This window comes from Letharia columbiana, assembly GCF_014066305.1.
Source record: "Letharia columbiana isolate WasteWater2 chromosome Unknown Sc0000066_s0, whole genome shotgun sequence".
NCBI classification, from domain to species: Eukaryota; Fungi; Ascomycota; class Lecanoromycetes; order Lecanorales; family Parmeliaceae; genus Letharia; species Letharia columbiana.
This window is the reverse complement of record NW_023501110.1, coordinates 176151-192253: the sequence shown is the minus strand read 5'-3', so window position 1 is coordinate 192253 and position 16103 is coordinate 176151. Positions and strand designations below refer to the sequence as shown.

General features: G+C 49.5%; 10 protein-coding genes across 10 annotated transcripts; 4 read left to right on the top strand and 6 right to left on the bottom strand.

Moving 5' to 3' along the window:
- Positions 1-1204: 1204 nt before the first annotated feature.
- HO173_011745 (uncharacterized protein) lies at positions 1205-1478 on the top strand (the record flags this gene model as incomplete). Its single annotated transcript, XM_037313624.1, has 2 exons — positions 1205-1265; positions 1318-1478. The coding sequence occupies 2 exons, from the start codon at positions 1205-1207 to the stop codon at positions 1476-1478; spliced, it is 222 nt and encodes a 73-aa protein (XP_037159541.1).
- A 678-nt stretch (positions 1479-2156) lies between these two features.
- HO173_011744 (uncharacterized protein) lies at positions 2157-3031 on the bottom strand (the record flags this gene model as incomplete). Its single annotated transcript, XM_037313623.1, has 2 exons — positions 2157-2754; positions 2895-3031. The coding sequence occupies 2 exons, from the start codon at positions 3029-3031 to the stop codon at positions 2157-2159; spliced, it is 735 nt and encodes a 244-aa protein (XP_037159540.1).
- A 695-nt stretch (positions 3032-3726) lies between these two features.
- HO173_011743 (uncharacterized protein) lies at positions 3727-4140 on the bottom strand (the record flags this gene model as incomplete). The annotated part of the gene is made up of 1 exon (XM_037313622.1): positions 3727-4140. One exon carries the CDS (start codon positions 4138-4140, stop codon positions 3727-3729), a length of 414 nt encoding a protein of 137 aa, XP_037159539.1.
- Positions 4141-4921: 781 nt separating this feature from the next.
- Positions 4922-5788, bottom strand: HO173_011742 (uncharacterized protein; the record flags this gene model as incomplete). Its single annotated transcript, XM_037313621.1, has 1 exon — positions 4922-5788. One exon carries the CDS (start codon positions 5786-5788, stop codon positions 4922-4924), a length of 867 nt encoding a protein of 288 aa, XP_037159538.1.
- An 841-nt stretch (positions 5789-6629) lies between these two features.
- Positions 6630-7621, bottom strand: HO173_011741 (uncharacterized protein; the record flags this gene model as incomplete). The annotated part of the gene is made up of 2 exons (XM_037313620.1): positions 6630-7507; positions 7570-7621. 2 exons carry the CDS (start codon positions 7619-7621, stop codon positions 6630-6632), a joined length of 930 nt encoding a protein of 309 aa, XP_037159537.1.
- Positions 7622-7980: 359 nt separating this feature from the next.
- Positions 7981-8760, bottom strand: HO173_011740 (uncharacterized protein; the record flags this gene model as incomplete). The annotated part of the gene is made up of 1 exon (XM_037313619.1): positions 7981-8760. The coding sequence occupies one exon, from the start codon at positions 8758-8760 to the stop codon at positions 7981-7983; it is 780 nt and encodes a 259-aa protein (XP_037159536.1).
- A 991-nt stretch (positions 8761-9751) lies between these two features.
- HO173_011739 (uncharacterized protein) lies at positions 9752-10477 on the bottom strand (the record flags this gene model as incomplete). The annotated part of the gene is made up of 1 exon (XM_037313618.1): positions 9752-10477. The coding sequence occupies one exon, from the start codon at positions 10475-10477 to the stop codon at positions 9752-9754; it is 726 nt and encodes a 241-aa protein (XP_037159535.1).
- A 697-nt stretch (positions 10478-11174) lies between these two features.
- HO173_011738 (uncharacterized protein) lies at positions 11175-12484 on the top strand (the record flags this gene model as incomplete). The annotated part of the gene is made up of 2 exons (XM_037313617.1): positions 11175-11226; positions 11289-12484. The coding sequence occupies 2 exons, from the start codon at positions 11175-11177 to the stop codon at positions 12482-12484; spliced, it is 1248 nt and encodes a 415-aa protein (XP_037159534.1).
- A 709-nt stretch (positions 12485-13193) lies between these two features.
- On the top strand, positions 13194-13766 carry HO173_011737 (uncharacterized protein; the record flags this gene model as incomplete). The annotated part of the gene is made up of 1 exon (XM_037313616.1): positions 13194-13766. One exon carries the CDS (start codon positions 13194-13196, stop codon positions 13764-13766), a length of 573 nt encoding a protein of 190 aa, XP_037159533.1.
- Positions 13767-14163: 397 nt separating this feature from the next.
- On the top strand, positions 14164-15596 carry HO173_011736 (uncharacterized protein; the record flags this gene model as incomplete). The annotated part of the gene is made up of 3 exons (XM_037313615.1): positions 14164-14185; positions 14478-14824; positions 15192-15596. The coding sequence occupies 3 exons, from the start codon at positions 14164-14166 to the stop codon at positions 15594-15596; spliced, it is 774 nt and encodes a 257-aa protein (XP_037159532.1).
- Positions 15597-16103: the final 507 nt, after the last annotated feature.

Below are 16103 nucleotides of genomic sequence, written 5' to 3'. Positions count from 1 at the left end.
TGGAAAACATGGTGGCTGGGATGCGCGGGAGCCACATTTCAACAATATCTACCGTAGTAGGGCTTTTCGAGATAACTTACTATAGAGTATATCGAGTAACTAATTTGACTTCGAAAAATATGGGCTTTTAATACTAATATCGGGTATAGATAACGTTAACTTTAATACTAACATCTAACTCTAATATCTAATATCTTTCTAAACTATCGAGTCCTCCTCTAATTACCTTATGTTACGAGCGTACCCTTGACACTCAGCCCTCAGCCCTATGGCTAGCGGGCCTTGGCGGAGGCATCCCCTACCATATCATGCCTCCTTCCCACATACATAGTTCGGTAGCCTTATTATCCTATCTACCTCACCCATACTGGTATCGTACCTATGCTGGTCCTGACATTATAATAAGGCTCCTTCGTACACCCGGCGAAGAGAAACACATACGGGCCAATCAACGCACACTCACGCCCATTCGGATTAGCGGACGAATGGTTAATAAACAAACGCGCTGGCAAGGGCTTTGTCAAGATACTAACTTAAGACCAAGACACCACAACCGGTTGAGGTCAAGATAGGAACTTAAGGCATCGTATCCTTGGGTCAGCCCACCAAACGGGTAATTCGTTTCGGCATGACGGAACGGCCTCTGGACAGCAGGAGGGATAAAGCACCGCTGGACCATTCGTACTGCAGGCGAATCAGAAAGAAACTGACGGAAAACAACACCCCCCCACACCATAGTGAGCCTGCTACAATGGCGACGAGAACAGACCCGGCAATACGATTATAACCGACCTCTTCACTGAGCATGTCGACAACACACATAGTGAGCCTGCTACCAAATGGCATTCAACACATTCGATTCTTCCACCTCCCACACCTACGAATCGGCAAGTGCTTGAGTTACGGAAGTGGTCTATGTCAGTCAGGTCATTGGCTGCTGAGTACTCGCTATGGCAGCTTAGGACGGGTAGGCCTACGGGGTACCGGCAGTCGAAGCGGTAGGCTTACAAAGCGGATGGATGCAATGGATAGCACTACGGAGCAAGATGGTTACGAGTTGAGACAAAGGATGGAATGGATGGACTTGATGGCAAGAGCATGGGAGACACAGGGCAAATCTACAGTGAAGCTCCCAGGCCAGGCTGCCAAAAGGTGTTGGAGGTGAATGCATGCGTTGGATTTTCTTCAATTCTACCGAAGGACTATGGCAAGAAGGACTATGGCAAGAAGACTGGGCAAGGAGAAGAACTCGGAGAATCTTGCTGGTACGCAGGCAAGATGTGGCTACATCTCCAGGATCTCTGAAGGACAATGCAGGCATGGCACAGTCAAGACCAGCATGCGGCCCGGCAATACCGCTACACCTCGGCAAATCCTCTCTGGTCGAGGCCTACACGGACTATGGATGTTTGGAGATACAAGGCAAGCAATGGGCCTGCATCTCCGGTCTACCAGCCATGGGGGCCATGGCTATTTGAGAGGGGGGAGTACTGTTACGAGCGTACCCTTGACACACCACTCAGCCCTATGGCTAGCGGGCCTTGGCGGAGGCATCCCCTACCATATCATGCCTCCTTCCCACATACATAGTTCGGTAGCCTTATTATCCTAGTTCTACCTCACCCATACTGGTATCGCACCTATGCTGGTCCTGACACCTTATCTAATACGCTTTTACTTTTCTCCCTAAATCCTAGCCCTTTAAGTCTCTTAACTTTCTATCTTTAATAATATTATAATCGATATCGTATCGTAGAATCTATAAGATATAAAATTACGTTAAGAAGTCGTAGAGATAGTAACTTATATTAACGTAGCGAACGTCGATCGAGATCTCTATAACTAAATTATACGATATAAGAATATCTTTAATAATCTTACGAAGGAAGTCGTTATAATAACGATTTTCGTCAAACCGAGCTTATAACCTAATGAAATTAATGACGGCTTATTATTTTTCTATAGAGTTTGTGTGCTACTTATAGTTATTGCCAAGCACAATAGGGCTGAGATGCTGAATTCCAACATGGCTTCAAATCAGCAATCGAACTGTGGACAACGCCAATTCTACAGGACCATGGTATCCACTTCCAACAGATACCAGATGCTCACCCCTCATAATTCGAAGACCTTAGCTGAAGATGTGGCAGAGAGCCCTATACCGTGTTGAGCTCCATGTACACCAGTTCCTGCAACTGCCACTCACACCACCGCGCCCACACTGGGTCCCGCAGAAATGAAACCTCCGGACCTTCCGAATCCCAAGAAATACTAGTCGTCTCCTCGTCTATTCGTGGCTCATGATGTTCATAAAGACGGCCCATTTGCGCAGCAAGCGAGTGCACTGCATCGTCGATCACAGAAACGGGGATCGATTCCGCGGTTTCTCTCCCTGCTTTGTTACCCGGAAGCTCTCTGATGATGGCACGAAGTGACGCTAGTGCCTCTGCAACTGGGCTGGGTGCATTTCGGCCCCCTGCAGAACCTCGATTTTGAGCCTCTGCCAGACGAGCAAGAAGTCCAGGATGAATGATTGCATTCTGACGGCCACCACGGGCTGCGGAGGTGAGGAGAGGAACCGGAAGACGTACTCCGCGCGTACCTGGTACAAGCGAAGTACTGTCCCAGAATCGCCGTCCAGATTGTGAGAAGAGCACCTCTCGACATATGGGACAAGTGTTCTTTGGTTTAAGGTCAACCGCAGTGGGGGACAGCCATTCGGCGATACATTTACTTCCGAAGATGTGCCCGCATCTAGCAATTCTATGTCAGCATTCTGTTTCTAGTACGTAGCTTGTGAGCTTCGTAATATGTTGAGGGACACCCTGCTTAAAGGAATACCGCGTGCAAGCCACAGCAATATCCGTTGGAGACGAGATTCAAGAGGTACTCACGGGAGCTTCAGCGGTTTCTCCGCCCATTCGAAGAAAGACTCATGACATATGTCACACTGCCGTTGAGCCCATAGGTCTTCCAGGTTGACGACCGGAAGCGAACTGAGGAAATTCTCGACTAGACAGCTTGGAGGCATGACCTCCTAGTCTTGAGTGGCGTCCCTGTGGAGCAGGTGGCTCTTTTAATGGTGAGGTATAAATTTTTCTTTCGCAATATAAACTTGTTCGGATACAACCTGGTAAGTTCTCTGCTTGGATTTTCTTGGTGCCTTGATGTAGAAAGAAGACCAGGTCAGTGCTGCCGCATGACTACTTATACTCGATTCAACGTGTTATGCTCAGAGGTGTGTTACGCGCAGCTCTGTTGTGTTCACGTCAAGTGTGTTGAGAACGTGCTGGATCTGGCAAAATCCGGAGCCAGGCCAAAAAGATGACAAGCCTGGTGGGCGCTTCGGCCTTTCGCTGTCTCTGTTACGCCTCACGGGTAGCAATCCACGGAGACCTGGCCAAAGAGACCGCCTAGTGCAAACATCTCCTCGGGACATTGTCATGGTTTGGGCAAGACTGTGCCAGAAGGCGGTTTCCATATCTGGCTCATTCGACACTCTCGGGCATCATGCATTCTCGATACTAGATTCCCTCCACCATAGAACAATGTGTTGAACAACTAAAAACGGCAGTTTGAATTCTGGCGAAACAATGGCACTGATTCTACCACCAAAAACCAAGACGCCAGCCTATCTCAACACCCACACACCCATATCTCTACCGTACGATCACCTCCCAGCCTAATCGCGGTTTCGATCCAGCAAACCCTGCAGCCAATTCCAAATTAGATTGGTATCCGTTTTTCTCGAACGACTGGGGTAAGGCAGACTTTGACTGAATCATCCAAGCACTCAAATATGATGAGTCTGACGACGCCTGCGTTTCCATGCTTCGCATATAGTTCTTCCGTGACAGCTTCGGAAGCAACGAGTCCGCTATAAGAATGCGCAAGGACTATGATTGGATGGCCGGCGCTAGCTAGGTCGAAGGCCACAGCGCGTACAGTCGTGACATCGTCCTCGGATGTTGCGTTGGGAGGCCTCACATCGCCGGTGGTCGGTAGATGTGGGCGGCGTACGATGAATTCTGCTTTTGAGAGAAGATCTAAGAATGGAGCATACGTTGCTGGCAAAGTGGAAGCCTCCACGGACAAGGAGGACTTGCCAGATTCGTGGGCGATGGACACATGGGGCTCCATGATTACCAGTGCTATATAGATTAGAAATCTGCATGCGCTGTTCAGTTCTCACAAGCGCAAAAATATGGTCTTGTCAAGCAACGATTACACTACAGGCTTCGCAGATGTTGGGGGACAACTAAGTTTGATGAAAAGATGGGTATATAGATGGATACGTCTCCAGCCAAAATCTGAGAGAGGGAATCGAGATAGGTCGACAGAACTTCGGCAAGGCACGTGTCGTTCTGGAATCGATCTTGCATCATTCGTCTCGCAAGGTATTATATTGACGACAAGCCGTGGAGAAACAAGGTGCAAAACAGAGGCTGCTGAGTCGTGAAGCTATGGAGCTATGGCATGTTTTCCAGAACCGAATTTTGTGTATCTGTGAAGACTTGCTCGCACAGGAAGCAGTATTCGACGGTGACTGAGCGCGCAGGCTTTCTACCTGAGACTATTGCATAGGTGCTACTTGTTGGTGGAGGAGGCTGGTATTGATATAACTGAAAAGGCTATTTCGGAAGATATCTACCAATTATGCTCTAACGTTGGCCAGTTCTAGCTGCGGAAAAGATCGACAACATGACTCATATGATTTCAGGTCTTGCGGGTCTATAAGGTAATCACATATCAGTCTACTTCAGCAGGTACACTGGCTTTTACTACAATAACCTTTCCATGTTACACAAGAATAGTTTAACCTCTTAAGGCGCATTCCCATTGATACAAGACCACCTACTTACTATTCACAACCCATCGTACCCATTTCTTTCGCAACCGTCTCACCGCCCAATTGTCTCGACTACAGCCCCGAGAAGAATCGCCCTACCCTGGGAAGTTGAATCCCATGACTCTCGATCAACTCCCGATGACGAATACTGAAATCCCCCAATCTCGCATGCAGCTCCACATTATCCGCCATGAGCTCTCTGAGTTGCATTTCACTCCCAGGGGTCAGCGGAGTACTCTGTGCCTCAAAGCTAGCCAGCCTCCTCTCCATTGCAATCTGCTGGCGCGTGATGTCGTTGAGTTCCCTTCCGAAGGACTCTACATCTTGCATACTCAGACTCGCTAATACCACGCGTTCATCCAGGTCCGTCTCGGTAGCCGGTCGAGTTGTTTGAAGCATAGCCCTTAGCTCCGTCTCAGTCAACGGTGGATTCCGCACTTCTGGTTCGAAGAAAACACGTCGGCATAGCGGACAGCTGTTGCTTGTCGCCAGCCATTTGGAGATGCAGTTCCGGCCTATGACATGGCCACATGGAAGTCGGACAGGCAGTTCGGGGTCTTCGGTGCTGCTGAAGGGATCCATGCAGATATTGCAGCTGCTGTCCTTCGGTAGGTCCTTCAAGTTCATGCCTGGAAGCTGGTCAACGAACTTTGTCCCTGCCTGCGTGGAGACATTTTCCTCCGACGATTCTCCTGTTGGCAACGAAGGGGTGATAAGATCCAGGAGACTTGAATCGTCGGGGTAGTATAGATCGTCTTCATCTCTCGAAAGAAGCGCTATTTCAGCATCCAGCCGATCGATAGCACGGTGGATTTCTGCCATTTCCAAACCATGTTCTTCATTGCTCATTTCAAGCTCTGCGATGGCTTGCTCGATGTCGCGATGTATGACTGAGATCGGGCGCGGTCGTGGACTTTCACCGCGTGAATTACGTTCCATGCTTGACAAAGTAGGAAGACGCTCCCCTGCCATCTCTTGAAACTTAACTTTTGCTTGGAACTTTGATCTTCTGGACGATGGTAGTGAGAGCTGACGGTGGTTCAACGAGGTGAGTTGATGTGATTGGGAGGAAGTTGAAGCTGTGCACTGAGATGAAGGAGGATCTATTAACACAAGAATACTGTCAAGCCAATATATACGGGTGTGGTGCAAAGTCAGTAACAAAGATCATTGTCAGCAAAGCAAAACGAATGGCAACAATTGCGTTATTCCTTGATGCATAAAGAATGAATCTCTACTAACAAAGGTGCATTGACAAAATCTCTTGATTCACTCTTGTCTCAAAAACGGCTGTGAACAAAGGAATCTCGTAAACAATGCTCATTGTCGCTAAGTCACAGCTCGCACACACTCTACAGCCATGACTCTCTAGATAAGGCATGACAATGAAAAGGCGGCACTCGGTCGGAGACGAAATGCTGTGTTCTGGGGTAGATGATGAGCTGACGACAGAAAGTACTTCGATAGCCACTGATCATATGCAGGGCACCGCACGGGTTTCATCCTATCTGAAGAGGGACTGACAACCTAAGAGCCATGCCATGAATAGGATCCGCCGATTTTCAGCCCGTCGAGCCCACAAGATCTCCCTCACGGTCCTCGACAGCTGAAGCAACGAGCTTGGGGATCGCTGAATCTGAGACGAAGAGCATCCTGATTCTAAGACCCTATCCAAAGCCACACGGTCCCTCACGTTCCCCTTCGTTGCGCTCGACACGCTCCTGCAATGTTTGTCGTGGCCACATCTCCGTATCCACTGTCACCAAACCCACCCGTACCATCATTGAACATTGTGAGCCTGCATAAGCCGCCACCGAGCAGCACTCGTTTGGGTGAGATGGTCATGTGTCCTCTCGTGCTCTTCATTCCTCCGCAGGGTTTCATCCATTGAGATTCTCGGCCCATGGGCGTTCCGGAAATGACTCAGGCTTCTGCGTAGAATACCCAGCTGATCTTTAAGTGCGACTTTGTTGCGCTCGAATAAGACGGCGCGACATATTGGACATGTGTTGTTTTTGGTGTTCAGCGCGGAGGACGTCAGCCAGCTTAGCAGACAGTCCTTGCCAATGATATGGTTGCACGGGAGGCGCACTGGGCTTTCACTGTGCTGAGGATCTTGGTATGGCTCGATGCATATCGGGCAATCATGCTTGTCTTCCAAAAGATCGGTGAGCGAGAGGACCGGGAGGGATTCTAGGAAAGTCTTGGCTCTGATATTCGATGTCTCCAAAGCACCGGTGTCCATCGCGTCTACTCTGGCTTGAGCGAGACGGCTACGAATTTCGTTTCTCCGATCTCGTAACTGAGAGCGATTAATCGACCTATCGGAGTCTTGGTGTTGAGAGACTGGGCCAGGAGCGTCGAATCCAAAAGTTCCGCGGATGTTAGTGCGAACGTTGGCAAGGACGATAGGATTATCGCGATTTGGGCTTTCAATATGGGCTAACCTCTCAGAGACGCTCGGGAGATCCATGGCTTTTGTAGACTCCGGGCCCTTTGCGGTCAGTTCGTTGATGCGTAAGGTAAGGAAACCCGAGTTCGTTCTCTGGGTTTGTGATAGTCTCAAACTTCTGTCGCAATTAGGGAATCGTAATGAATGTAGCTGTGTCAAAAGTGATATTTCAAGATTAGAAGTGTTACTGGGAAGAGTGATGGAAGCTGGAGAGGATTGTAGTGAGCGAGTGGTAACGGAGTATCAGGGACTCAATGGTCTGTTGTACAGTGAAGGCCGTACGATATTGCCAAGCCACGCTGGGCCCAACCAGGTCGCATGGTGTTGTACAAGGTCTGTAACCGTGACATGAATAGACTAAAAACAAGAGTTTGACATTCTTCGTGCCCGCAGGAAGAGATGTGTAGTACGTCTTATTACGAAATTAACGTCGACGGCAGTTAAGAAAGAAGTGCACAGGGTCTAAGAAACGCTCTTACTATAATTAGCAATACCGATTCTCTCTTAGCACTTTGCATTAATTTCGAAGGTGTTTCTCAAGTGAATGCACCCTATCATGTCATCTAGGAGTACCAAACTAACCAAAACCCGTGACACCAAGTAAGCCATGCTCGAAATTACATGCGGTCTGGGTTCCTCAAACACAGTCTAACCTCTACAACAGTACAAACTTCAAATATCAAAGACCAGGCCCACCCTGAGCTCCCTTCCTTTGGAATCGGAATCGGCGTTCAATTTGCCTGAGCCGTGCATCGTTTGCTCTAATCCTGCCCCCGATTCGAGCAGTCTCCGCCCAGCTCTCCTCGTTCTCCGGACCTGCCTGAATTTCCGACAGTCTGGTAAGATGCCCAGTGTTCTCCGCTGCAAGTGCCGAAAGACTCCGCATGTCCAATTCATTACTACTCACGGAAGCCGCTAGTGTCTCTCTTTGCTCTTCGCGTGCCAGGTGCCTTGAGGTTGCCGACCATGACAATAAGTGTAAATGCAAGGCACCTAGCAGCTCCGCGTGTGGTGACACATCCTGGCTGAAGGAGGCTGCACGACACATAGGACAGGAATTATTGCTTTCGAACCATTTTGCGAGGCACTTGGATCCCATGATGTGATCGCATGGTAGCTTCACTGCAAATTCATTGTTTGGCACCACCCCTGGGTCCTGGTTGTCAAAGCGTTCTTTGCAGATGTGGCAGTCTTGAGAGTTTTCTGGCAAGTTGTCCGGTTTGACGATGGGAAGAGACTCTAGAAACGCTGCTGCTACTGACCTCGAAGACGGAAACAGTCTTCGAGCCCGGGAGGGTTCTGTCTCAGGTATTGGGAGACTCTGAGTCTCAGGTGGTGATGGCCTCTCAGACTCAGCTGTTGAAAGTTGCTCACTGTCGGAACCAGCATTCAGGCTGAGTTGAGCCGTATCAGGGTCCTGATGATCCTCGATAGCATGTGAGCCAAGCCGATCTGCCATGTCGATTTGAAAGCAATACCGCTAGTGGGAGTTGACTGTAATGTTTATTTTTATGTTGATGTTGGATGTTGGATGCTCTGTGGAACCGTTAAGAAGAATGAAAGAGATGTCCAAAGTTTGTGTAGTCCATGAAGATGAGATGTGTCAAATAAGATAGTGTTAAAAGCCCAACAAAGCCCCTTGTACTGGGGGACAGGTAGCAGGATAACAACGAGATTGTTCTTTGTGTACGCACAGACAGTAGGTTTATCTCCGATATATTTCTTATAAAAGCCATTGACATGGTCCCGGAGACGTGGTAGAGCAAAAAGGATGACAATGACCATTTCCTCTGTCACTTCGCGCGCAGATGATGAACACACGAGGTTTTTTGTACATAAGAGATATCCTTCAAATTTGGGGGTACGTAGAGAGAGAAAAGTCACAGGCTTGACCGTCTCCATGCGAATAGACGATCTATCATCAGACTTGGTTTGTTGAAAGATATATTGGCCGTATCATGTGCGTCTATTAGTCTGGTACTTGATAGACTACATAACCTTGAGTATGCTAACTTTCAAGCGGGAACGCACAACGAAGTGTTCAGTAAACCTTCCGGCACTCTACCTCATGATCACCGGGGGAAACTAGCAATCTGAAACAGAAACGCACTCTGATCCTCCAACTCTTCATGAAAAATCTCACGTCTAACTCATGCTTAACATCTGCGTCCGAAAGGTCACAACCCGTGTGCTATTTTCCGCCGTGGCCCGAACAAGCGTACCTATCGCTGCCAGGCGCTCTTCGTCGGTGGACTAGCGCGGAGTTGTTCCAATCTAACGCTTTATTCGAACTTCTCCCTCTCCAGTGCCAAGAGTCACATTTCAACCTCGTGTGGGTCGTGTGGTTCAGATCCTCCGGTCTCCAACTGCTCTTCATTTGTCAGCACGGTGAGCACTTGGGCCTCAGGCAATGCCACTTCGGTGTCATCGCCCACGGCATGAACCCCATTTCACTCTGGTCTTGCGCGGCCGTCGATATCCTCTCTTGCGAAATTTTCCGCCTGGACATGATAAAGAGAACCTGAACGGTCCCCCGACCGTTCTTGGTTTGCCAGCGCCGTAAGCACGGCTGGCTCAAAGATCGCTGCACGGCACATAGGGCATGAATTGTGATCACCTGACAGCCATTGCTCGACACAGGCCCGGCCGACAATATGATTGCAATGGAGCAAGACCGGCGTATCCACTTCGCTATATTCTGACCCGGAAAAGGGTTCCCGGCAAACAGGGCAATCTTGGGATTCTTCTTTGAGATGAGCAAGATTGACAACGGGCAGCGAATCCAGCAATCTTGCAGCTGAAGAGAACAGCGTTGGAGGATATTCATCATCTAGGAAATCGTCTGTGTCTTGCTGATTGATTTCACCAGCATGGACGCCGATGTCCAAGTTCAGTTGAGCAGTTTCGTGGGCCATGTCCGCGCGGCTGCGGCAAGCAATTTGATCATCTAGATCAGCCTGGCTGGTAAGTGGGCGAAGACTGTAGTTGATGTTCACTGAGATCTGGACCTCATGAGCTTGTGCATTGTCATGGACACGCGCTTGGTATGCTACCTCAAGATCTGCCATGACTGCTTGAACTTGTTGATTGAGAGCATCCCGTGTGACGTTCCGAAAGCTTTCGACGTTCGCGTCGACGATAATGTTGGCTCTATGAGTGCCAGGCCGATCCGCCATCTTCTCTTCAGGCTCTGGCTTTGGGGTGTATGTGGTAGATTTTCGATTCGGTGCACAGGGTATAAACGGTACTTATGGCTTTTTGTGTATGCTATATCGAGATCGCCGAACAGTCCTAGTTTCTGTATGACGTTTGAAAGAGTGTGATAATGATCAAGTATTGTGGAAAGAAACGCCAAAGTACCTCCTTGGCGAGGTCGAGTGTGTTGGTAGTCAGAGTGTCATGAACTCAACAATGATCTTTGTGTTGAAGAAAAAGAGCCCAATGACAATGATGGCGTTCTTTGTGTGACTACAATCAATGGCCCTAAAACAGTATGTCCTTTTGAAAAATTCGTCTTTGTTCTGAGACACACCCACGACCCTCTAGAGCGTTGAAGTACCAAGCTTGGAACTCACTTTCATTCCAAGCCCCTCTTCCTGTTTCGCTCATTGGCAGCTGCACCAAAGTCTCCTTCACGACAAACAACTCTGCATCCATACCGCCCCACTTCGTTCATAGTATCTTCAAAGCAAGATCAACACAATCAAACAATGGACACCGTGAGATCGGCTGGATCGACCTCATCAGCAGCACCAACATTCAGCAGACGAAGCATGGAGAAATCGCTTGCAGACGAGCTTGATGATGCATTCCGCGATGTAGACCTTGGCCCGGCGGATATCCTCGAGCCGATGGAGCATCCGAAAAGCAGCCATGAGGTGGTCACCGAGGACACCAGAAGAGTCGAGGACGTGGTCCCACAAGAGCACGTGGCACCCCTAGCTACCCGTCAGTCAAACTTCCCAGCAATCGCTAATGCTGATCCAGACTCCCCTGCTACCTTGATGGGTGACGACCAGCGGTCTCCTATCGCGAAAACCATCAGCAATGCCACGCTTAGCCAAAAACCCAGAAAGAGCAATTTTGTTGAGGACCTCAGTCCAGTCAACTGCTCATCCCAGCCCGTGTGTCTCAAAGATTGTCAAAAACCTACAGCCTCGAAACACAATCGCGAGCTCATTGACAGGAATGCCGACGGCTTCTTTAAAATGGATACTATGGCCAGTGTGACAGATGTCCGGCGACGTGTTCAACAGTCCGATGGAATCGCGGCCCTGCAGAGGACTCTTGTCCCTACAACATTTTCTGACGCAGCTTCGTCCAGCACACGCAACTCTCACGCCTCGTCTTCCACGACGGTGGACTCAGTGAAGCGTCCCTCTGCACTTCGACAAGTAACTTTCGCCAAGTCCAGTGGTCGCAAGCCTGATAGGAGTCAGGGTCCATTTCCATACACTACCGACCGACCCCGGGCTACATCTCGCTTCTCCCTAGCGCGAGATCTGGTAGCCGCTGGCCACAGAAAGAAGCTTTCAGAGCCATCAGCACCTGCCAGATTCGTGAGACTGCCAACTGACCCCGTTGTTCACTTCAAACGGAGCTTCGGCGAATCTGGTCTCAAGCTCAGGATTCCCGAACCGGAGCCGGATGAGTATGAAGGAGATGATTCTGGATCCGTCACCTCCTTACCGGACGTTGAGTCTGCAGGTGATCTCAAGTTCCGACCACACGACTCCGAAGCCCGAGACGTTGCACTCAAGTTCGAATTCGGCATCCCACGCGCATTCATCTCAAACCAGTGCCTCGAATCCTCATGCCCCATGAGATGGGCGCACGCCAAAGGCCCCTATCACCACATGGGCAAACGACACAACAAGATAATGACCGGGCTCTTCGGCCACAGCAACCCGCCGCCAGAAATCTGGAATGCGTATCGGAACATGGTTCACCTGACGTGCGACGGTGAAGTCATATCGCCCGATGGACGTCCTGAGCCGAAAGCGGAGGATGACCTGGTCATTGCGTTTGCGATGTTGCATTATGGGGGGTTGAATGGGATGAGTGGGCTGGAGTTTCATCGGCGGTATGCGGGCCAGCACTTGTCTTCTCGGGTTGCGTTACGGTCTAGGAGTACCAGTTCATCAGAAGGGTGTTGTGGCTCTCATCCAGGGAGCTGGAAATGACTTAGACGATCTTCTGAGTTTCATTTCTTTCGAGGTGTTCTTCCTTGCTGTGCTAGAGTCACACGATCTTTCTCTAGGTTGGTTTGCCTGGGAGTTCTGCAGCAAGTGGTACGATATAGAGGATATAATTGCGACGCATTCGGTTGCTAAGAAAGATAGACCATCCTTACTGTCCTCAGTGCTGTTACTACCTGTGTGTCGATTATATATCATCAGGAAAGATTCAACCCAGTAATCCTTAAGAATTCTGCATAAAATTCAGTTGAAACCCAATAAGGTAAGTGACCCACAATTATTCTGTCCAATCGGCGTGAAGCAACGGGATATCTGCCACTAAGATCCGGGCAGCCTATGAATGTCTGATATGTGACACAACTTGGCACACACTGACTGCTCTGAAAGATCTGTGAGTACCAAAAAGCATTGTCTTTGTTCATTTCACTGATGACAATAGAAACGAATGAGACAATGAGATGTCTTTAGGCATAAGACAAGTCGTGATCGGTTACACAACACATCTGTTCTCAAGCCGACCGTCTCATTTCTGAAGACACGCGTGATAAAATCAGCTCGATAACACCCTCAGACTTGAAACCATCGCCCTAGCACCGGTCACCCTATCATCAAAGGACGCCGAGCTCAACGAGCTTCTGCAATACCACGAATCTTCCTCATCAGCGAGTACTCACATCTGAGCGTACCTACGAAAATGTCCAGCACCCCAAACACAGCTCAACCCACAGCCTCTCCTTCTACCTCAAACGCATCTTCCACAGCCACCTCAAGTACGCAAGACCACAAGCAAGCCTCTGCCTCTCATGCGGCCTCAAACCCACCGCCGAACGCGCCTCTTCCAGACTCAGACTCCGACCTCTCAGACGCACCAGACAGCCCCGTCTACCCTTCCTTCACAAACTCCCCAACCCTCCTCCGCAACGCGCCTCCTTCAGACACAGACTCCGAACTTTCCGACGCACCCGACAACCCTGTCTGGCCTGAGGCTCCCCGAGTTCCACCAACGCCGCCTCGTTGCACCGAACTAGACTGTCCCGTAAGGCAGGCAATCCGTCGTCATAATCAAGGGCCATACCTCCACAACGGCGAGCAGCCGTGGATAAAAAAGACTATGTTCGGGGAGAGCAATCCGCCACCCCATGTGTGGGAGTCGTGGATGAAGATCCAGGCTGGGGATCGTAGCAGTACTGTCGAGGATGACTGGAACGTTTTGTCGTTCTTAAGATGGCACGTTCGTGATCCAAATACCAATTTCGAGGGCAACTGAGGGGCGGGAGCGGTCGGGGAAAGAGCGGAAGAGGCCTGGAAAAGTCGAGGAGGGGGTACATTGTCGTCGTTCTGAATCTCATTGCAGTGGTTCTTCGGGTGAAGAGATGCATGAACCATGGCCAGTGTGAACAAGCATAAGGATCGCCGCAAGGAATGTCATACATGGCCAGTGTTAAGTGCCAATGATCAGGTTTAGGATCATGAGACCAAATAATAGTCGCGAATCCTGCCTGCCAGTTGCCTTCCTGAATCCGAATGCTAGTTGATCGCTACCACGTGACTGAAATCGTCGGAGTATGAATATCTCTAGTTTGTGTGTCATCTGTAGTAATGTCCTTTTGGAGTTGTACACCAATGAAGTCCAAAGCTCATTGAAGATACATATACTGGCAGCCATGCGTAGTGGAACACAAAACAGTGAGTGTTCTCCCTATTTCAACACCTCTTTCCGTACAAGACATTCAACAACTACACCTATACCATCAAAGTCAACGTCTTCATGACTTATCGTCCATGCTTCTGATCAGTCTTCAAGGGTACCAACCAGAACAGATCCACACTTCAGCTCATATCAAGCCCTCCGCTCTCAGCTCTGTCCTTCTCACAGCCCTTAGTCGCTGTCACAGTGCTACGATGCCTACCTTTCAAACCCTCCCAGTTGAGCTTCAAATGCTTATCATTTCCTATTATTCACCTGAATGAGATCGAGAACTTCACGCTATGTACGAATTCGTCCACCAGCCTTGCAAGAAGAGACTGATGGAACAGTACGCAAGAAAGCGTTACTTTTCCACGATTGCGGTTGGTCATATCGACAACAACACCTGGGACGGAGACCCACAGATCAGAGGTGTTCACCCTCCTCCGATACCGCGAGATCTACTTTCAGATCCTCAGACATGGCTTCACGCCAAAACTCTGATCGTTGGACACTTGGAAGAACCCAGTGCTGATGGCTTCGGTGACCAGGAAGAAGCCGAACTCGATGAGGTCGAACTCCAAGATGTAGTGGCGCAATTTAAACGCAACACGCGGCTCCTGTGCAAAGTGTTTGAGGTACGGCGAAGCATGTTCCGAGAATGAGGGGAATCCGACCTTAAAAAGTGTCGAAAAGCCAGGAGTTGGACCAGGCAAATTCTTTCCGGGAACAGAGCGGTAGTAGTAAGGCTTTTGATCGTAATCCTTCCCAATCTACAGAAGGTGAGGCTCGTGGACAGAAACCGAGTCCCGGAGGATTCACCCTTCGTATTGACTTGAGGGGCCTTGCTCCGCGCGGCCGTATCCCACATTCATGACCTCGCAGGAATCAACTCCTTCAGCAAGTTGACAGACGTGGGAATGCATGGTTTCGACGAATAATGCGGTGCCGGCTATGGGATTTTCTAAGGCTTCATGGCGCTCCCCTCAATGAGGACAAACAAAGGACGCCGAGGAATTGAAGGGGGAGTACATCGAATCTTGCCAGAAAGGCTTCATTGATCCCTCAAAAGTGGCAAGTCTCGAGTTCTACCAAAGCGCCATCGATGCAGCGCTTTTTTCGATCACACTTTGCTCATTTAAGGGCCCGAAGAGGTTTATCTACACTTCCTGGGCTGGCGCTTCTCTGGACGATGCGCAGTGCGAGCCGCGCCAGATCGTTGGATATTTGGAGACCTACACCCGAAAGACTCTCTGCCATCTCGAACTTACTGGTTCTTCGGACATGCAACGTGCTGAGAACCTCTTCTTCGAGAAAGCTGAACCTTGCATCGGTAGCCTGTGCGCGTTCGAGGTCTCGGAAAGGATCACTGGAAACGATGACGCTATACAAATAGATCGAAGGCGCTGACTCTTGTACTGGATAAAAGGAAGACATAATTTACATAGAGCCGGGAGCAGATGTACTCGTCGAGCCAGAGCGTGTTGTGGATATTCTGCCAGCGTCGACATGTCGAGTGAGGCTGGTGGGTGGTCTACCGAAAGAGGATGCCATTGCGATGCTTGAAGACTTGCGGGCAAGAGATAGACCGCCGAAGATGAACCTATAATGACCTATCTGAGCATATCCGAAGAGCTGTAGAGCTGCATCTCGATAGATAAGCATGCCAGAAAAGAGTACGAGTCCAGTTTGTTGGCCAGTGAGCGCAAACAACTCAACCTTCGCAAATATCCAATGTTGAAGTCGGTTTCATGGGCCATTACTGACAGTTATTGCAAAAAGAAAGACGAGATGAAGTTCATGATAATCTCTGCGCTAGTATACGGGCCCTAACCCTAGTATGTGCCAAGACTACGCCAAGCCCTCCGAAAGCTCCCTTTTGCCAGTATCTCGCGCCAGCATTTTGCCAAATTCACC